Source organism: Thamnophis elegans, chromosome 3, assembly GCF_009769535.1.
Source record: "Thamnophis elegans isolate rThaEle1 chromosome 3, rThaEle1.pri, whole genome shotgun sequence".
Lineage (NCBI taxonomy): Eukaryota > Metazoa > Chordata > Lepidosauria > Squamata > Colubridae > Thamnophis > Thamnophis elegans.
The window spans coordinates 131,040,510-131,063,024 of record NC_045543.1 but is presented as its reverse complement, the minus strand read 5'-3'; the positions used below and the strand labels follow the sequence as shown (position 1 = coordinate 131,063,024).

Here is a 22,515-nt window from a genome sequence, read left to right as displayed (position 1 = left end):
TGGTACCCATGAAAGGAAGATTAGAAATCCTTTTGGATTATATACAAAGGTTAATAAAAAAAGAACTAAGATAGATACAGTTAAGTTTTGATTATTAGGGGGAAAATGTTATGATACAGGATATAGTCAAATAAAGGTGGGATAATGATGACAACCTATATATATGTATGGGTACAATATAAGGAAACTGGATGAAAATTGCAAACAGTGATTTGGAAAGGATTATTAGAAAAGTTTGTTATTAAATATTATGAATGTTTGGCTAGAATAGGACATAAGGATTCAGTGTTATTGGAGGATTTTAGAAATAGTAAATGAAATGCCAGTATGTGGTTATGTATTAAATCTTGGTATATTTTATGATGAAGGACGTTTAAATAATTATAGTCCAATAAAAATGGAGGTATAAGGGTAACATGTATAAATATCTGAGTTAAAATAGTTGAGTTAATATGAATTATGCTTGATGACTGTGGAAGGGATGCACGAAAGCCTTTTGTAACCGATACACTTTCTACAGTATGTAAAGAAGGAAGATTTTATGTGTTGTTTGTTTTGAGAAAAAAAAAATTAAAAAAATATTTTTTTTACTTAAAAAATATATAGAAATAACACAATTCAGTTGTATTTTTTTTTGTTCCTAACAACAGAGGCACAATAATTCATGTTAACCCATTTCTGCCAATACAACTTTGAAATGAGGGCAGAGTTATTTAGAAAACCTAAATGGCAAACTAGTTTCTTTCTCCTCTTTTAATGTTACTATTCAATTACAGTAAGATACAAATCCAGCACAGGACTATTTCTCACACATTAATGTAAAATGCAACTATTACCACAAATGTAAACGATATGAAAACATTACTGTATCTACACGGTACAATTTAAGAACAAGTATTTATTACTAGACTATCTAACATTGCACCATTTTTCAATTTCAAAAGTTAAACTCTACATTTCAGTATATACAGACCCCGCCTTATTTTCTTTTAACACCCCCCCCCAAAAAACGAATAGGGCTTCTTTTCAGGGGTGGTGGTGGTGTCTATTACTGACTTACCTTGTGGCAGTGACAGTGGCAGCAACAGCCTCACCCAGGAGCCCACTGCCGGCCCACTTCTTTTGCGGTTGCTTGCTGCCACTTGCACGCATTGTCCACGGCCTCCATTTCGCTATCGGAGCCTTCAGAAAGCTCTCTGCAGCTGAGAAACAGGCTCCAGATTGACACGCCCAGTACCCACTGGATTCCATTTCGCTTTCAGAGGCTTTCCGGAAGGCATCTGTAGTCAATAAAAGAGCTCTGGATCGAACCAGAGCTCTGTTATCAGCTGCAAAGGGCTTTCTGGAAGCCTTTGACAGCAAAACGAAGCCCGGGGGTGACACGAGTGTCAATTCAGATCTCGTTTCTTGGTTTCATAGGGCTTTTCGGAAGCCCAGCAGCAAAATGGAGGGTGGGGGCAACACATGCAAGCGACGGCAAGTGGCTGTAGAAGTGGGCCTGCAAGGCGAGGCAAGTGTCGCGGTGTGCGAGGCCTGGTAAATAGGGCAGCTCCACCTGTGTGCCTCACCCCACCCTGCACCCTGGGATCTCAATTAGAGCTATTTTGGGGATAGGACTTAATTTTAGCACATGTGTTTAAAAACACGATAGGGCTTCTTTTTGGGGTGGGTCATATTTGGGGGGAAACACAGTATACCAATATATGTTGCCTTGCATATGAATTCTGATTATTCAATTTTGAAGAATGCTCCATATCTTAAACAATCTAATTGCTAAGATAAGAATTCTTTTCTCAAATGCCAAACAGCATTGCAACTAATTTTTATGAAACTAGATTCAAATAAGGTGAAATTTAAGTAACCATCAATAATAGCTCAGCTTTAAATACTATGATTCTGTAATTTCAATTCTGCAAATTTTAACACATTTATGCTAGCTAATGTGCCTTTATTTAGCTTACGCTATGTGATATATCTGGATTTAGTTTTCACAATATTACCTCTTCTACATAGTCATGACCAACAGGTTGGACCTCACTTTGCAAAGCAGCAAGAGCTGTAGAAGTTACGGGTTCAGCAGAGGGATCTGGTTTAGTTTCCTGCATTTGTACTGTGGCAATAGGGGTAGTCTTGATATTTTCTACAGCTTTCATTTCATCCGCTTTGCTTCCTGTTGTCTGTAATTTATTGCCACCTAATAATAAAATAGTATAAAAGGAAAATGACCATTGCCTACAATAATCCTTCCCATAGTGCTTCTTTGTTTGAGTTGCCCTGCAACATAGAAACTTACATTCTGATTATTCATTCTTAACTAGTTTTGTGTTTTTATATATTTATTGCAAATTATTTGGAGATTATTAATCCAGATATTTTAAAAAACACAATAATCAAATAAAAGAGTTGTCCAAACATCATTTATATCTATGTCAACTGCTGAAAATCTGCTGCCCAAATGACACACATGGAAAGCTATGACTCTGGAATCTCTTTTCCTGGCTGAAGATTACAACACAGTTCTCATCAGTTTCTATAGATTGAATAGCCTTCTGGAACTTGGTGCCCTCCAAATGTATAACTTTATAAAATTCTCAGCAATAGCCATATTGGCTGTGAAATTTTGGGGAAATCTACAAATAAGAGATGTAGATGAATAATTAAACTCCAAACAGTTCTACAAGGTTGTATCAGGACCCTGGAGAGCTCACTGCAGAGATGTAAAGGCTGGGTCAAGCCTCAAAGAGAGCAGTTATAGAGAGGACCAAGTGATTTTTAATTCCATTGCTAATTACAAATTCTAAACAAGACTGTAGAATTTAAAAAGTAAATTTAAAGCTGAGACTCCTACATAGCCAAGACATTTTAAGAAGCCTTAGAAAGGTCAACTTCTAAGGCTATTACATCTGGCATGTAATTAACATTTCAACACTTAATTAGCAATTTTGAAAATTATCAAGATTTCTGGAAAAGGTATGAATGGAAAATATCAGTCCAATTAAAGAACCTTATTTAAAAATCATCACCATCAGTTAAAAAAATAAATGATCTGACTGCCTATTCAATCATGTCCAATTCTCAAAGACTGCCCGGATAAGTCCCTTCATGATTTTTCAGAAGTGGTTTATCATCGCCTCCTTCCTAAGACTGAGAGAAAGTCAGGTCACCCAGATGGTTTATGCTCAAGGCGGGACTAGAACTCATGATCTCCCAGTTTCTAGCCTGCTACCTTAACTCCCCCCAATACCAAATTGGCTCTCATATAAAATGTACTGCAATTTTTATAGTTACATATAAATGAATACATAGTGTTAATATTTTTTTTATAAATTTAACAATAAAGACCTCTATACTTGCCAACAAAGTTAATTTTGGGTGTAGATATCTTTTTTACAGCAATGTTAGTTGGAACAATTGTAGATTTGCTGTTTGATGTTGTACTAAGTAGTACATTGGCAGAAGGAGTAAGAATTTTCACTGCCAAAGATGTTACAGAAGAATTCACAGTGTTGCTGCTAGTTGCGATATTTGAAGATACAGATGCTGGCTTAGAAGACGATGTTGCTGATGTAGCCTGGGTGACAACATTTGGTTCAGTTGAAGGAATGGGTTTGCCAAGTTTAGTATGCAGCTTAACCACCTGGAACCATTAATAAAAATAGTTAATATAACAAAATATAACAAAATTGATAAAACATGCATTGCTTATAGAATGGACTTATATTGCTAAATGTTTATAAAGTTGACTTTAAAGTCTATAAAAAAAATTAAGAAGGGGAAAGGCCTACTTTTTGGTGTTTAGCTCCACGAATATGAGCAGCATAAGCATCAGCTCCTGTGCAGGACACATCACAGAGCTCACAACGCAACTGGTTCTGAGTCCCACGGGAAGAAGCACTGTTACTGGTGGTGTTCTGCGATACTTTCAATGCTGCTTCCTTCTTTTTATGCTTCTGACCCTCCAAATGTTCTTTATAAGTCTAAAATATAAAACAAAAGAGATTAGTTCATTTGTTATATTATTTCAAGTTTTATGTAAACAAAATAAGGTAATTCTTAAGTTTGAAAGGGTACAGAATTTGTATTATTATGTTGAGACTTTTAATGTCCAAACTTGCTGAAATGTTCTAAAAAGAATTATTGTTCATGTAATTTCATTAGACAGTTTAGCTTAGCAGTATAGAAAATTTAATAGCAGGGATTTACATTTTATAGCATGTAACCCCACCCAATCACTTAAGCTGGCAACATTAGCATTTGTTATTGTGAGAATGTGCCAATCCTAACCTTCAGAATGACAAAATTTGACTCTTAATAGCCTTTATTTGAATGTAGTAAAACATTACTCATATTTTTGTATAGCTATATACATAGACACAAAAGCCAGTTTGATGTAGCAAAGCAATAGGTTAGAAACCGTGCAACTGTAAGCTCTAGTTCCATCTTAAGCACAAAGCCAACTGGGTGACCTTGGGCCAGTCATTTCCTCCCAGTTCTAGGAAGGAGGCAAGGATAAAGCACTTCTGAAAAACCTTGCCAAGAAAAAACTTTAGGGGTTTGTGCGAGAATCAGACATGACTGAATGGAAATTACACACACACACACACACAGATGCTTCTTGAGAAGTCCGAAAGATTCCTACACCTACTTTGCATGAATTGTCTATTATAAAAAAAGCACTGTCATGAAAATTCCAGTCTTTCATTTTCTTATTGTGGAAGAGGGCATCTGACGGTGATATATACCAGAATAGTGCCACTAGAAAGCACCCATTCAATTAGCATCACTGAATACAGACTGACTTCAGGTCTATGGAAAGAAAATCTCTGACCAAAATTACATCCTCCCCAAATGATATGGAACAGTTTTTCTATCTGTTGATTAGGAACACAAGATATTGTAAAGTCTGCAGGTGGCTTCAGATGGCCCTCCTTTTCTAGGAAGGGAAAGCTTATCAGTAGATAGATCACGTTTATTCATGTTGTGTGGGTGTTTTTCTATTTCAATAGCTTCCATAATTATTCTCTTGTTGAAGTGTTCAGTTTTGGAGATTAACCTGGTTCCTTCAAAATTAATTTCATGTCCTGTTGCTTTAAGGCAGCGGTAGTCAACCTGGTCCCTACCGCCCACTTGTGGGCATTCCAGCTTTCATGGTGGGCGGTAGGGGTTTTGTCCGATACTGAAGCCCTTTCCTTTTTTTAATTTAATTGACTTCCCTACTTTATAAATCACCATTACTGTGGAACCGGTGGGTGGTTAGAAAATTTTACTACTAACAGAGATACAAAAGTGGGCGGTAGGTATAAAAAGGTTGACTACCCCTGCTTTAAGTGCTGGAAAAGGGAGCTAGAAAACCAAGGAGTCTACAAAATACCATGCAAAATCTGCCATCCCACATACATTGGACAAACTAATAGGAGAATAAATGCATGCATTGTAGAACACAAGAACAGAGTCAGAAAAAAAGAAAAAAACTTCCTCCCTTTTCCAGCACCTTAAAGCAACAGGACATGAAATTAATTTTGAAGGAACCAAATTATATTTATTTATTTATTTGTGGAAGCAATTATCTTGCAATTAACGGATACAGATGCCAGGCAGTATAACATTTCCATATAATCTTGATGCATGTCATAACATTTTGTTGTTCTGGGCAATTTCAAAGACAACTGGTAGAAATCTTAATATTTCTTTGTAGATTGCATGTAGATAATTTGGAGCACATGCTGTATGTGGAAGTTTCCCTTGTATTTTTGATCTCTAGCGGAAAAAAGGACAATGGAAAGCATGATGCAGGATATGTATGACCATTTATGCTCAGGTTTCCTATGCATTACTTATAAGTCCTTTCTCTTAATTTGTTTCCATTAGATGTTCTCCAATGCCTCTTTAAGCAGGTTCCTGTTTAAACAAGCCTGTGATTACAAGGGACTGCATTCTTCAGGGTTTTTTTTAAAGTTATGCCCTCATTGCAATATCCAGCAAGAAATTCAATACAATTTAGACTGGCATCTGCTATAAAGAACACAACTTTGGACAGTTTATTTCTCTTGCTTCCTTCAGTTTTGAAATATAAACTAGAGAAGCTGCTTTGATCAAAATACAGTGTCTGGGAACCCATCAAAACTATAATCCTGCAGTCCTTTCTGCAGTACATTGCAGATTTCATCCTGCAATGAAATCGGAGCTTAATCTAAGTTTTAATAACAGATTCTACTTAAACAAAAGCATTCCAGAATAGTGCGCATTGTGTTCTGTATCTCAATAAGTCCCATGGTGTAGATGCAGCAAGCCTGATGAAGTTTTTCAGATTTGAATATAACATGCCTTGAATACAATTACTATTTGTGCTAAAGAGAAAAATCGTAATTTATTGCAACTGAAAGACCCCTTAAAACTGTAACTTCTTAAACCTTCTTGAATTCTTCCAATATGGATATAGTTTCATTTAAAGTTCAATGAATTTTTTTTTACTGATACCTGTGGTCCAGCACAGCTGATCTTACAAACATCACAATAGTGGATCTGTGGTGGTTTGGGAGGCTGTTTTGGTTTCAATTGTTTATTTTGGAATGGTGCCTTTTTAGTAAAGGTGGTTCCTGTCCAGGCAGCTGTTGCAGCTGCAGCAGCTGCTGCCGCCGCCACTTGTTTTTGCTGTTGCTGCTGCTGTTGATAGTAAGATGATGCAGCTGAATACACTGCAGCTTCATAACCCGAGTAAGATGTACCTTTAAACAACAAAAATTTCAGGTCACATTTATGTGGGACACAACCCACAATTAATCTTTTAAGGAGGGTTTCAGCATGAACATAGCATTTGTTAAGAAAGTTTTCATCTTTAAAAGAATGTTTCAACATTAATATAGTACACAAAAAGTTGGTAATTTACTTATCAAAATTTGTAAGCCACATGACTTTCAATGACCTTGGGTCACTCATAGCAACTAAGGCAAGGGGAATAACTAATACATAAAAAGTAAAAGATGGTGAGAATGACAGACTGATCAGGAAAGACACAAAATGTATTTTACTCTCCCTGGATGAAGAGCCACATCTTCAAGGCTCTTCAAATAGCAGGGTGGGAACCAATGAGGTTTCTGGGGGAACCTCATTTCAGGGGGTGGGGGAAACATTGCTACAATGAAGTTTAATTTCATAGTGACATGCAATTTTTAAGATCTATTAATACATCTTCCAAATATATAGACTTAATTTCTGGAAAATCTGCAGACATTTCTGAGAAAACTGAGCTGAATCTACACAACTAGACAATTTACTTATGCTCTGAGATATGAAAGGGGTATCGCTGAAGGATTCAAGATTTTTCTGTTCCATCCATGTATTAACCTCCTCTTATCCTCTTTCCAGTACTATTTCGTTCAGGAACCACGACAGTACCAAATAATTCCACAAAGCCCATCTCTCTATTGTATTTACAATGAAATCTAAATAATATTTAGATTTTTAGATAAGAGTTGGTAAAATGGTAAGAGTGCAAGTACTGCAAGTTACTTCTGCTGATCACTGGATGCCAGAAGTTTGGCAGATCAAATCTCATCAGGCTCAAGATTGACTCAGCCTTCCATCTTTCTGAGATGGGTAAAATGAGGACCCAGATTGTTGGGGGCAATATGCTGACTCTGTAAACTGCTGTAAACTACAGAGGGCTGTAAAAGCACTGTGAAGAGGTATGTAAGTCTAAGTGCTAAGTGCTATATGAGTTAATTGGCCATTTAAAGAAATAATTTAATTTGCATGGTTCTGATGATTTCTAAAATAATAAGACATTTTTCATCATTATGTGTACCACTATAACTTTTAATAGGTACGCATGTCATATCTGCTATGGATTAAGATAAGCCAATCTGAATTTGGCTTCTTGTTTTTACCAAGTCATATCAGGGCCAAAACTAATCTAAAAGCTGCAATCCCATAATTATCTCAAGGAAGGTCCTGACACAATCCAACTCGCTTCTTAGTAAATAGGCACAGAATTAATCTGCACACCATATAAACATTCCAACGTAATTTGAATGTAAAATCTAGTTTTTCTACAAAACTCAAATATGTCATTGCAACATTTTATAGCTTTGACTTCTCCATTTTATACACCTGTCCTGTTTAGGCATTACTCACCGGAATATGTAACTGCTGTTGTACTATACGTGGCACTTTGGGTATATGAGGGAACCACAGTCGCTGCAGCAGCAACTGGTTGCACAGTGGAAGATACCGGATATATAGAGAACGTAGTAGTAGCTGGACTTGGAGTGGCTGGTTTTATGGCTGTTACCTGTCGAGTTTGCTGGGCTTGAGTGTACTGAGTAGCTCCTTGGCTGTAACCAGCCTTAGGAGCTAGATAAGAGCAAAAAAAAAAAAAAAAAGTAGTTAAAATCAAGAATTCTCCAAGCTGTAATATTAAAAAGCAATTTCCTTTTTTATCTTATAACTAAAATAAAAATAAGAGTACAAATCTTATTATATCTTTAGGTTCCATAAATATGTATTTTATAACATTTAGCACACCTTTCAGAAAAAGAAATCCACCGCTACAAAGTAGCACAGACACAATTGCAGAAAAAGGCCGATGTCCTGTAGTTTAAAAGTTTATGTGGCTGAAGATTTTATTGTACTTGTCAATCAGATCGCAAAATGTCTAAGAGAATATAAAGTTTGTAACTAGTACTTTTTAATATACCTTACTTAAACATCTTTTGTTTAGCAAGGCATATAATTTGATTGATTATACTGATTTAAGGTTAGGGTGACATACTAGTTATATTAATAAACTTGAAACCTGCTGACAATTATCAGCATAGCACTACATTAATGAACTGATCTTCTAAAAAAAAGACTGAATGAAGTACTTTGGTCACAGCGTATTTTAAATTCACTCAGGTGTCAATTAAGAGACTGCTAACTATTCATCCCAAAAACATTATGAATAACTTTTCTGGGTATGCGCTCTGCTTAAGGAAGTTACAAGCTTTCTTGATATATGGAAATTTAAAAGTAGTAAAAAGTGGTCTAGGACTGTGCTCTTTCTACGAATGAGGAAGGTATAAATTATTACTTTGGTTCTGAGAATATTTATATTTTTTAAAATGCTAATGTAACTGTAATGTGACTGCTGCCATTTCAGCCACAACACATCTTTCAGCACTATGGAAAATGAAACCACCAGATACAACAGTGCTGATATCCTCTTGGTTGCTTCTACCAAGCAATGTCATCTGATGGGATTCAGGAAGTGTCCTTACTCCTTCATAGTTCCCACCTGGTGGAACAGCTTATCCCTGAGGTTTAGATGAGGCTGACCCTACTGGCCTTTTGTAAAATTCTTAAAATCCGGCTGCTCACTTGGGCCCTAAGAGAATGTGAAGTAAGCATACTTCTAAAGAAGGAGGATAGTATACTGATTAGATAAAGGTTCCCCTCGCACATATGTGCTAGTCATTCCTGACTCTAGGGGGCGGTGCCCATCTCTGTTTCAAAATGGAAGAATCAGCCCTGTCTGAAGACGTCTCTGCGGTCATGTGGCCGGCATGACTAAACACCAAAGGCACATGGAACGCTGTTTACTGACTGCTAATTTGTATTGCTCCTTTGACATGTACTTTTAGTGATTGTTTTTATTTTGTTTGTACATGGTTCAGAGTCATCATGAGTTATATGGCTATACAAGGTGAAGAAATAAATGAAGTAATAACTGAATTACTAAAACGAGTATTATTAGAGAGATGAAGGTGCAGTGGTTAGAATGCAGTATTGCATGCTAATTCTGTTGACTGCCCACAGTTTGATTCTCAGCAGTTCAAGACTGACTCAGCATTCCATCCTTCTAAGTTGGTAAAATGAGAACCCAGATAGTTGGGGACAATATGCTGACTCTGTAAACTGCTTAGGGAAGGCTGTAAAGCACTCTGAAGTCTAAGTGCTATTCTATTTATCACATTTGTTAACGCTACCCAATTCCCAAAAACTTCCATGTGCTTACAAAATATCAAATATATAATTAAAACAGTTAAAAATATAACAAAACAAAGCATAACTACCCAGAAAAGCCAACAATATAATATTTTTAAAAAAATGACAAAGGCTTCACAGGTGTCTTAATCCCAGACTTGTGCCCAAGTAGGTTAAGGAAGGAATTAGACTCAGTCCCAAATCCTTGCAATAAACTACTATATGGTTTTTAGAATCTAAAATTATAAGATAAAAACAAAAGGATTTGCAACTCACCTGTTTGATAGTATGATTCAGCCACAGAAGGCTGTGGTTGGGCAGCAGCTGCCACTGCAGTTGCAGTTGGCTGCTGATAATATTGCTTGCTGTCATAAGCTACAGCTGGAGCAGTAGATCTAACATAGGAATAGGAGTCCTAAAGAAATATATGGGGGAAAAATGAAGACCCTGTATGTGGATTTCATTTGTAAGGTAAATTTACTGCCATAATGGAATTTACATTTGGAAGCTCATGTGCTTCCTAAAAAAACTCTTCTAAGGTTTGTGAAACTCTCCTAAAAATTCTTAAAACAGGAAGTTTTCCCTTTTGGAATGAACTTAGAATCCAAGACTAAATTTGGTTACTTCTCCTCTTTCAACTATTTTCCAAACCAATTTTATGCTTTTAAAAACAGAAGTAAACCATTGCCTTTTAAATAGTTTGAGGATTACGCAGAGGGAAGGATAAAATGTCCTTGTATAAAATTTAAATTACATTAATTATCATAGGATTTAAGCCACGGATTACTACTGAATCATTTTAATTATTTTAATCAATGTTGATTATGCAGTAAAGGATCAGAACTTTTGGGAAAGTATACATTTCCTGAAAATATTAGACAAGGTAAATTTAAGACTGAGTTCAAGATCTGGTAATGATATACTTCACTGCATTATTAAAAACCTTCAACATTAATTCCCATTAAGACTGCTTAATACTCAATCCTTCAATATTTTAAGCTACAAATTGAAATAATTGTTTAAAGTTTTGAAGGATATGATCAAACCTTTTGAGAATTATGTATACTCTGTAAAAAGTCATTTCCCCAAAATTATAATTTTTCTGAATACATGAACTTGCGGTAGCTAGAACTTCAATAAATATTGAACAGAAATAAGGGTAATACTAGACCAAAACTACAAAAAATATTTAAAAATCTCAGCAATAGCCAAAATGAGAATAAGTGACCTACAAAATTTGTATAGATATATAATTCAGCTTTTCTCTCCTGTAAAGTATATATGCTCAAAAAAGATATTCTGAGGTTTATGCTTTCCAGTTACTTATTAGAAATGTACTATATGCAAATTCCCAGGCATATCTATATTACATATTTAACCATTGAAATAAAAAAGATCTGAAGCTGAGAACTGTTTGGGCTTTGTATATTTTATGAATTTACCCTGCTGAAATTATAAAATATAGTACTATAGTTTAATATGTAGTATAAATACAATTCTTGGTTATGCAGTGTTGGACTTCATAGTTTAGTGACTGTGATCTAGAGAACAGATTTCCTGACATTTCTAGGGGAAACACCAGTCCTCACCAATTTACACCAATCAGAAATCAACTTGGCTAAAGATCAATCAGAAGTCAGGACAGCTGGCTATAAAGATAGAAGTCCAATCAATTCCTACTTCAAAAGCTTAGGGTCTGCATAATAGACCATCTTGCTTGTAATGATTGCAGCCGTAGTTGCTGGTAAAACATCAGGAAATCTGTTGTCTAGGCCATGGCCACTAAACCCTAAAGCCAAATACTGCCCCAAACAGATACCAGCATGAAAGCCAAATCAAGTAAATTCTTAGTTATTCAATAAATTGTGGTTAAACAAAAAATTGAACTGCACCATTAGTGAATGATACTTTAGCCATATATATATATATTTACCTGGTAATTCTGTGTAGTGACTGGTGGAGGCGGTGGAGGTGCTTCCTGCTGTCTCTGTGTGTAACCATAATCAGTTGCTGTATGTGCTGTAGGGTATCCTCCATAGGCTGCAGCTGTTGCAGCAGCTGCAACAGCCACTGGAGCAGGCCTGGCTACTGCAACTGTTGCTGCTGCTGGGGCATAGGCTGCAGTAACTGTGTGGGCAGCAACAGGAGCCTGATGAACAGTGTAGCTTGCAACTGTAGTTGGATGGGAGTAAGCTACACCTGAAGCCGGCTGTTGGCTGTAATAGGAATAGGCCAAGAAGTATCACTGTGTAGTAATGAAACTTAATACCCAGCAAATATGCTCTTAAATTATTCAAGTCTAAGTAAATCTGAGAAAGGTTAAATTAAAAATTCAGTATTATGGATCTATTGTACCTAATAAAGTACGTATTAAGTGATATCATGAGCATCCATTAATGAAAGTGCATCTAGCAAAGGAACTGATTCCTAGTTATCTTTTAAAATTAGCTTCAGAGAATTGAATTCGGGGAGCAAAAGTTCTAAAGGTTCAATTTATCAGGTAAAACTCACATAAATTAAATGTTATTTTTAATAAGGCCTAATTTTATAGCCTCTAAAAAGCAGTCACATATAATAAATTCATATTATACACTGATAACATCAAATTCATAATTTTCTTTTTTTAGATTGAAGAATGCAGCTTTCCGAAAGGACTGAATGAGATACAATGGACAAACCTCACAGAATCATACAGCTGAAAGGGACACATATTTCAGGAAACATGAAATTCATGCAGTTTTGCAATTAATTCATTTTAACTATGTAAGCCATCAGGTTATTTCAGAATCTACATCTAATAAATAATAAATATACAATAAATAATCCTGCACATAGGAACCTGCTCTTTATTTATTTCCCTCTCAACAAACTTGGCAACTCTGAATAGCAGATTTGCAAGAACTATACAATATAAATTCATTTAATCTTTAAATCTCAATCTATGTCACATTAGAAAAAATGTGTACAAAGATCCTGACCAAACACAAAATACAGTAAGTCATTATGCTGAATCACCTAGTGCTCCTTCACAGAATATCTTTATATTCCTTTTACAGTATTTAAGCATAACATGTATAATACCCAAAGAAGTTCAGTAAGAGAATGTTTGCAGCGTTTTAGTTAGTAAAAATAAGTTTTGTTATAGCACAGAATGAGTAGCCTTAGTACTGTTTTTTTCTCTAAGGCAGGTATGGTTCTGTTACCATTTTTGTTTTAGCAAATCTGTTCCCCTTGCTTCTGCAACATCATGCAGAGCCAGTGATCGAATTTGCAAGATCTTTGAAATTCTTAAAACTCTAAGAGTCTTTACCAGAACTACTATTTAGAATTCGCTATTTCACTTATGCTTTATCTTCCTGATTTTCTACCATGATATATATTGGCCATGAGCTATTTATGTGTAAGAAATGTTTTTATTTAATTATTCATTTTATTAAATTATTACGGCTACCCATTCCAAACAACTCTGCTTCTGTACTTTTGTATTAAAGTATTAGAGCTGTTGGGCAGCCTATAAACTGTATAAATAAGTAAAGGCAAATATTACATGGGCTCAGTTTGTTAAGAAAGTTGATATTTTTCTCTGTACCTGCAACATGTCTAAATTGACAGAAGCACTGACAAAAGGGAATTATTTTCTTCCCATGAGGCCCCTAACATATGGGGTGCCGCAGGGGTCGGTCCTGTCCCCCGTACTATTTAACATCTACATGAAACCGCTGGGCGAGATCATTCGGAGGCACGGGATAAGATACCACCAATATGCGGACGATACGCAGCTGTATCTGTCCGCCCCGTGCCAACTCAATGAAGCGGTGGACGTGATGAACCAGGGACTTGAAGCTGTTAGGGACTGGATGAGGGCTAACAAGCTTGTACTCAACCCAGAAAAGACCGAGTGGCTGTTGTGTTTTCCTCCCAAAAATTTGGTTAGTGTTCCATCGCTCAGGCTGGGGGGTCAAATTTTACACCCCTCAGACAGGGTTCGCAACTTGGGAGTCCTCCTGGACCCACAGCTGACCTTTGATTACCACCTGTCGGCTGTGACCAGGGGGGCATTTGCCCAGGTTCGCCTGGTGCGCCAGTTGCGACCCTACCTGAATCGGGAGGCTCTCACAACAGTCACTCGCGCCCGCGTGACCTCTAGGCTGGAATACTGCAACGTGCTCTACATGGGGCAGCCCTTGAAGAGCATCCGGCGGCTTCAGCTAGTCCAGAATGCGGCCACGCGAGTGATTGTGGGTGCACCTCGGTTCACCCACATAACACCTATCCTCCGCGAGCTGCACTGGCTACCTGTTGATCTCCGTGTGCGCTTCAAGGTGCTTCTTACTACCTACAAAGCCCTTCATGGTAGTGGATCTGCGTACTTGGGAGACTGCCTCCTGCCAATCACCTCCTCTCGACCCATAAGATCTCACAGATTAGGCCTCCTCCGAGTGCCATCTGCCAGCCAGTGCCGGCTGGCAACTACGCGGAGGAGAGCCTTTTCAGTAGCAGCTCCGACCCTCTGGAACGATCTCCCCATGGAGATTCGTACCCTCACCACCCTTCAGACCTTCCGCACAGCCCTCAAGATCTGGCTATCCCGCCAGGCCTGGGGGTAAAGACCATAATCCGCCCCCACCCGAATGTTGTATGAATGTTGCTTGATTTTAATTATACATTGTGTTTTTATGTTATTGTATGTCTTCCCCTCCCATACAAGTTGTTAGCCGCCCTGAGTCCCCTCAGGGAAAAGGGCAGCCTATAAATAAACTCAACTACAACTACAACTACAATTTTATTCTCTTGATTATTCGAAGTAATTGTGCTCTCTAGATAAAAGCGGAATTCTAATTAAACTTTACTTTCTACAGACCTGTTTCTCAGATTATTAGAGGTAGCTCTTGTTTAGATACCACAACTGGGACCAGAAACCTGATCATAAAGTGAAATGGTTGCTAAATGAAACCATGCCTGTGCTTAATAATTAGCTTTCCTTTGCTTTAGAAACCTATGAAAATCGTAAATGATTGGTCGCAAAGTTATTTTGCTTGCTATGTAGGCCTATGAAAGTTGTAAATGACCTTTGTTGGTTGCAAAGTTATATTTCCATCACTATCATAATTGTGAATTGTTGCTATATGAGAAAGCAGCTAAATGAGGACCAACTGTATTCTGATGAAATTTATGAATTATGAAAACTGCAGAGACTTACTGTCTTTGTACAAAACCTACATTGAAATATAAAGATTTAGTTTGTTTTCGTTTTTAAAATATCTTTCCAAAAAACAAAGGGACAAAATTATTTAATAAAATTATAGGCTATTTATATATTCTGTCTTTTAAGTTAAGATATGCAAGGCAACTGCAGCATTTGATTAACTGATTCACAAGTGTTCCTAATAGTTCTGTATCTTATGGTGGCTACAAATATGCCTCTAGGTTCAATTCTAGTTACTGGTAGTTACTTTAAGGCATGGCATGGGGCCAAGTTATTTGCAGATTGCTATACAGAAGATGCCTTAAATTGCTATTAGCAGTTAGAAATATATCACTGTATCACTGAATACAATTGTTTGAAATAAAATGTTTATTCCTAAACAGGCAATTTGTGACCTTCCTTGTTGGCTTTCAAGAAGTGAGGGGAATGGGGAATCCAGCAGGAAGCTGCAGGTTGTAATCATGCAAGGTCCTTGCTTAACAATACTAAGGGAGACTGCCAAAATTGCTATTGCTAAGCAGCATTGTCATGTGGTTTTTAAAATTATGATGTGTCACCTAACAATGGCGTTTCAGTCAGTCTCCCAAGTAGATCAGGCAGGAAACATGACAAAATGAGCTAATTCTTCTTTGCCATAAGGCTACATTACAGAATCTTGCAAGTCTTGAAAGTACAAATCTGCTGCTGTTTCTTTTTACCTATTGGATTAGTTGAGGTAGATGTTTCTAAGTTTCTTTCTCTACCAATTATTCAATTGCAGACTCTTCTCCCTTTTATCTGATCAGTTCTCCATTCAGCGTGTCCCCGTCCCCCCCCCCCCCGCAACCTCAATGACAGTCTCACATTCAGTTACATCTTCTGGTCCCAATTAGCAAGGACTATCTGTATTTAAACATAGTCTTGTAAACTAATCTTTAAAAAATTGCAAACTACTCTTAAATCACTATGACCCAGGGGAAAACTGATAGTTTGCAAGCAATATGATTTTACCCAGAAAATCCACAAATAGTAACAACAAAGTGTGCTTTTTTTCATCCTCAGCTACCTATAGAAATACAATTCTTAACAATGAATCCAGTAAAGCAACAATTCATTTACTTAAACACAATTCAGGAAGAATACAGCAATAATTAAATTAACTTCCTGCATTATTTGAGGTCTAATAATTTTGCATTTTGAGTTCTTGTATGACAAATAAAGTACTATATATAATGTAGGAACAGGAACAAATTTAAAGCAACAATAAATCTAGCTGCCAAACAGACTTTAAAAAAAAAATCTAACATGTTTCTTAGTCTTTGAAAATCTGTTTAATTATCTTTCCCCTCGACCTACGGGCAGCAGAGATGGAACGAGAGCCTGGGGTGTCAATGGCTAATGCACTGTATCACCATGCTGCAAGAATGTAAAAGCAAACAAACAAGCCAATTGTGGGATCACAGGACCTTGAATCTTCCCTTTTTCCTTCAGCATAAGACAAAACACAAGAATGAATTGTTACATAATGTGAAATGTTCTGTGTGGGAGTAAGTAGGCTCTTAAAACATTTTTTCTTCCCAGAAAGGGTCCTACCAAACATTCAAACTCTTTCCCTCCAGCAGCCATTTTATATTACCCCAAGAAGGCTGCCTATCTCGCGCTACTGAATGTAATTCCTACTCTGCTTTAATTGCATGAAGAATTGTCATCTATTTTTTTCCCCTAGGGTTTCTAAGTAATTCTGAGAAATTCAAATTAGAACCAATCTGAGAAACAAAAAACCCTAAATAATTGTTTTCTACTGAGTGCAAAATTCAGAATATACAAGCTGTCCTTGACTTATGAAAATTGGAACCAGAATCTCAGTCTTTGACAATGCAGTTGTTAAGCGAGACGCTTGTATAACAACTTCACTCAATAGACACAATTCCAGCTTTTCCAGTTACAGCTGTTAAACGACAAAACAAAAGAACTGCCTGCATTTCTTTTTGTCCTCCCTACGGGCAGAAAGAAATGCCTACAGCAGGCTGCAGAAATGAAGCTCAAATCTTCAGGAGCTAAGCTTCATTTGTGCAGCTGTTTGAAGGAGTTTCCCTTACCTCCTTGTGCAAAGAACTCCTTTGAGGAGATGCAGAGACAGGGCTCTGATGCAGGGGACCTGATCTGTTTCTGCAATTCTTCCGAGAAGTTCCCTTCCCTTCTGTGAATGGAAGAGAACTTGTCCACTGGGTTGGACAAATAATGCAGGAATTGCAAAGATGCAAGCTTTGTTTCTCCAGCCCAGCACACAGGTTTCTTTCCATACATGTCCAATCCACCTCACCATGCATGGACAGGAGGGGAAATTCTTCAGCAGGCAGCAGCTGCTTGCAACCTTTCTTGCCAGGTTCCCCACTGACTTTCTGAAGAAGCTAGCAGAGAAGACTATAATGGTGATCACAAGATTGTAGGGCGCTTGGAAACTGGTTGCAAGTGCAAACAGGTTGCCAAGCACCCAGTTCATGATCACATGACCACAATGGGGAGAGGGGTCAATGCAATGTTTTATGACACATACTTTATTACATTGTAAATCTGAACAATCATTAAATGACTGGTTGTAAGTGAAGGACTATCTAACGAGGGATTGAGTTGATTAAACTGTCAGCATATCATTACATGACAAGGAAAATCTATTAACAATAGCAATTTTCTAATAATTATGGAACTGGAAAAAGAATTTTGGGTGAAATGAAACATGCATTGTGAAGTTTTGCCAACCTGAAAATCAATTTTTAATTTATTGATTGGAAAAAATATCCACTGGATTCTTATACATGGAACAGAATATTCATGTACTTTAAAATGTAAGTCTCCAATTCCTACAGAATTCTAAAGAACTTTCTTCCTTTTCTGTGATACAAACCAGAAACCAAATCAAAGGAAGTATATTGAAAGTTTTCCATATTATTTTTCAGAAATAAAGGCAGCATTCCAATTTTAATACCAGAATTCAAAGACATGTGCAGAATGTTCTTTGAACACATAGCCTTTTTGTCCTTTCTTCCAAAGCCTTTCAGAAGGCCACGAAAAACAAATTTTAAAGCAAAGAGGAAATCAAACAAAAATCCAGGATCTATTTTTGGTCAGTTTGAATTCAATAATATCCCATAATTAAGACTAATGAATACCAGCCAAGAAAGATATATTGCTCAATAGTTGCTGCACTAGAAGCAGCTAAGCCAAAGTATTAATTATCAAGTAGCTTTACATCCAAAGATAAATTTCTAGTTTGTCACTTCGCAGCAAGCCAAGAATCATAACCGAAGAATAAATTTCATTTTGTTAAGTGAGTAATAAATCAGGAAAACAGTTATAAAACCAATAGAAACATATTAACTTTTTGTTTATTTTAACCAACTGATTTCCTAGTTATTTTAATAGTAGTTGGTAATTACAGCAAGCAACTAGAGGAAATTACTACAGAGATTAACACATATTTGTTTATTACTAATTAGCAAAGGATTATCTTATTGCATAATGAACAATCCTGTGTGAACAAAAGCTGTTTTCAGACTCAGATTATTTTTAGCTAAAAACATACAGTCTGGAGTAAAACATGCGGAGTAAACGTAAACTAAACATAAATGTAAGTAAGCAAATAAATAAATAAAACATGTTTACTGTAAATATTCCCAGGATCAACTGATAAATACTATTTAACACTTTTACTTCTAAATCTTATATTAGAAGTAAAAGTGTTATACTTGTAAAATCCATAAAACAAAAAATGTAAAGTTTTGTCAACATTCAGTTAAAAAAACTTACAAATTATTTTAATTAAATTCTTTTAATTTACCTCAAATTCAAAATTTAAAAATATATTCAAATGTACATGAAGAAAACTTTATGAATTAAGGTGAAATTTCTAATGCTATCATTGTATTTATCCAACTATAACTTAAAATCATACTTTCATCTGACTACATGGTCCAGAATGTTTCCTAATAAAACGCCCTATTCTTAAGCACAGGAGAGAGACTGACCACCACACTGCATGTTAAATATTATTTAGATACTTTTCTTTTACTGTGTATATCAGATTTTAATATATAAGTTACTATAATTTCTTGGGTCTCTAGAAGTCATTCAATTTCAGGCTTCACCTTAGCAATTGCTCATACAATTCAGTGAATCTCAATGGAGAGAGAAAAAAATACTGCCCTTTTCTTTCTAAAATAACTATTATGAAACTATATACTTATGCCAAGTGTTTTGCTGATTATGCATGTTAATGTGTTATTTTTAACAAATTTCAGTTATTTTAATTGCTTTTAAATGACACTGAATTAAATTAAGATTTTTTCTTATTTTGTATCTTCTGCTTTGCTTCTCTATTTTACCTATCTCTGTTTATATGAGATTTAAACAATGAAATCTTACTCTTTATAAAGATATTCATGTATGTATGTCTTTAGATATGGGCAGCAAAATATAGCTACATCTTTCAGAAAAACCAAATGAGAAAAGCTAAGTAAATAATTGATGAATAACTGATGAATTAAACTACACATGAGATTAAAAAATCTGCTAAATGCTGAAGGTTGTCAGTTCTGAGGTTTATTTCAAATGAATGCAGTGAGGTTTATTGGGTCACATGCCAAGTCAAAATAATAAATAAAATGCATAAACCATATGAAAAAGAAATGGCTAGGTTTTTAATTCTGTGGCTATACACATGGTAGTATAGAGCTTAAGAAATTAGACTAGAAGGGCTTGACTTCAAGTCCTGATTCAATAACTGAGCTGATTGCTGACTTCATACCAGTTAATACTTCTCATCCCAATCCCAATCTCTTTTGAGTTTTTGTGAAATGTATACAAAATAGTTCATGTTCAAAATGGCTGAAGCTTAAAATGGTCTGGTCTGGTCTGATATTAGTATTCTGACCATACCACGTGTGTTTTGAGCATGAAACATTGTGAACTTGGTAATACCACTTGTATTGTAAAACATTGCCACCATTATTATAAATCTAACAGGAAAATAAATTATCCTGCAATCACCACAGGTTCCAAAGGATAGGCATAATGTGATTGTTTTGCCTCACCCAGAGTGACCTTTGATGAGATCGGCACCTATATAAAATATGATTAATAAATAAATAAATAAAGTATTTGTTACCATCATTTTACAATGCCAGTTATCAAAAAGAGAAATGAGTAGTAGTTAATAAATGCTGCATTCATCAGCTTGCCTAGCTTTCATAAAAATGGTGCAAGGCCCATTTCTAAGAAGCCCTCCCCTCTCCTTTTGTGATTTAAGACTTTAAGTATGGAGATATTTATAAATGTACAAAATGTTTTAACTGACTACTTACTTATGTATATATATATATAATGTACATGGAAGAAAAAGTATGATATTCCAGTCCCACTATTTCAAATAAAAAGCTGTCTTTCCAAAATATCTTTAAAACTTTTATAATTTATAGGACCAAAAATGTTATTTTGGGGGTGGGCTGAATTCAGTTAATTTGTTGAAAGTTAATTCAGCACAGACATGGATGGACTACCTTTCAAAGTACAGAACTTTGGTTTTGTATTGTATTCTTCCTGAATGTTATAAGAAACAATGATTTTATACGGTGTATTTTCATGTTAAGAACAAAAAGATCCACAGCTCAAGATTGAGTTGTGGAGTCTTCAGTGCTCTTGGAGCTTGGTTTTTTCCCCCATGCAGACGTTTCCTTATCCAGCTAAATAACATTTTCAGAACTACAAGTAGGATTTGGTGCATTTAAATAAAGTAGCTCGCCCCATCTGTGATTGGTGTGGGTGGGTGGTGTTGCTTTCTCCTTGTAGTTCCTCAATTGTTTTACTGCTAGATGGTCTGAGGTGGTAGCTCCAAGGACTGCACATTTCAATTTTTGTATTCATGGTGGTAATTTGTTTTTATTTCTAAGATCATTCACCAGTCACTTGCTAGTATTAAGGGTCATATATAAATAATAATAACAACAATAATAATTTGTATAATAATAATTATTTGTCAGTCTACAACATATGTACAATTGTACCTTATGATTCTTGACGAATGTATCTTGTCTTTTTATGTACACTAAGAGCTTATGCATTGAAGACAAATTCCTCGTGTGTCCAATCACACTTGGCCAGTGAAGAATTCAATTTAATTCAATGTCTATTCTATGAGATTGGTTGAAATCGGGAAAGCCATTTAAGGTAGACACCAAAAAGGCACCGAGGACCCTTGACCTTCAAAAGAAACGCACTTTGGGAGAACTTGAGCAAAGCGCCTTCGGGTCGGAAGCCCGTCGCCATTAAAGCGGCTCAAGGGCTACAGGGACGTGGGGTGCGATTGAGCGACGGGAGTCCCCCCCACAGCATCCCTCGGCTGTGCTGCATTCCCTGCTGGGGGACGACTGAATGAGAGCGGGGGTGGTGAGTAACCGTCCCCAAATCCTGAGTTTGGCGGAGGGGGAGAGGGAAGGGGGGCTCCGAAACGTGCCGGCGAGGACGACCGGTCGCGCGCGACGGAGGCAGCCAACCTGCCTGCTTCCCTGGGGCGCCTGCGCCTTCCGCGCGGCCTCTCGCGCGCCCAGCACCAACAGCCCCACATGAGGCTGGGGCGGGGTCAGCCGCCTTTCTCTCCCCAGGCCTCCCGCCACAGACCCGAGGCGCCTTTTTACCTATATTGAGCGGCGGCCCCGGTGTGGGTGAATCCGAAGTAGTTGCCGGTGGCCATTTTGGCATCTTCCCCCAGCCGGCTGGGCACTGCAAGCGACGACATGGCGTGCAGGAGGGGAGCGAAAAAGACCTCGTTAGAAACCATTCCTGAGACGACGCGTTCGTTCCCCTCCCCCCGGCCTTCCCCTCCCCCGGCTTGCCCGAAGCCGTTACTCACCATAGGTGAAAGAGACTACCGGGCATATGGGAATCATGGAGCCGGGCTGACCGAAATGGCGGCGGGGGTGAAAACGGTCTCGGTCTATCGGTCACAGTCTTTGGCCGTCGCGCGCGATCGCTTAGCCGCCTCGCCGAGCACCCGTTCGCACCATCCACCGACGCGGTTCCAACGGCGTTGTGAAGGAGCCAGGCCTCGTCGCAGCGCATGCGCTGCTTGGGATAGGAGAGAAAAGACCGGCGGGAAATGTAGTTCGTCCGCCGGGTTACTTACGCTAGGTCGTAGCGTGGAGGCGTGAAGCCACCTGGGAAATGTAGTTTTTATTATGTGTAATTACCTCTCCGCATCCAAGCGGATTATCTGAAGAAAAATGTCTTGCGGATGCATGATCTCTATCTATCTATCGCTGTTTTCGCATATTGTATTGTCATAGCTTGTTGAAACATGATTAAAAATGACTGGG

At 37.2% G+C, this 22,515-nt stretch overlaps 1 protein-coding gene and 1 non-coding gene across 3 annotated transcripts in view; both read right to left on the bottom strand.

Moving 5' to 3' along the window:
* ZFR (zinc finger RNA binding protein) overlaps nt 1–22,283 on the bottom strand; it is a 43,723-nt gene extending 21,440 nt beyond the window's left edge. The window contains exons 1-9 of one of the 2 annotated variants that reach the window (XM_032214716.1): nt 22,053–22,283; nt 21,838–21,922; nt 11,897–12,179; nt 10,240–10,378; nt 8,134–8,352; nt 6,478–6,725; nt 3,786–3,977; nt 3,343–3,637; nt 2,001–2,194 (exon numbers count right to left, since the gene is read on the bottom strand). In XM_032214716.1, coding sequence (XP_032070607.1) covers nt 2,001–2,194; nt 3,343–3,637; nt 3,786–3,977; nt 6,478–6,725; nt 8,134–8,352; nt 10,240–10,378; nt 11,897–12,179; nt 21,838–21,922; nt 22,053–22,089 — 1,692 coding nt within the window. In that variant the 5' untranslated portion in view covers nt 22,090–22,283. The remainder of the gene's footprint in view (nt 1–2,000; nt 2,195–3,342; nt 3,638–3,785; nt 3,978–6,477; nt 6,726–8,133; nt 8,353–10,239; nt 10,379–11,896; nt 12,180–21,837; nt 21,923–22,052) is intronic. The other variant, XM_032214717.1, reaches the window with a different exon arrangement.
* LOC116506892 lies at nt 13,098–13,237 on the bottom strand. The gene has a single exon (XR_004255100.1). It is a non-coding gene; the product is annotated as a small nucleolar RNA SNORA66 (small nucleolar RNA).
* Nucleotides 22,284–22,515: the final 232 nt, after the last annotated feature.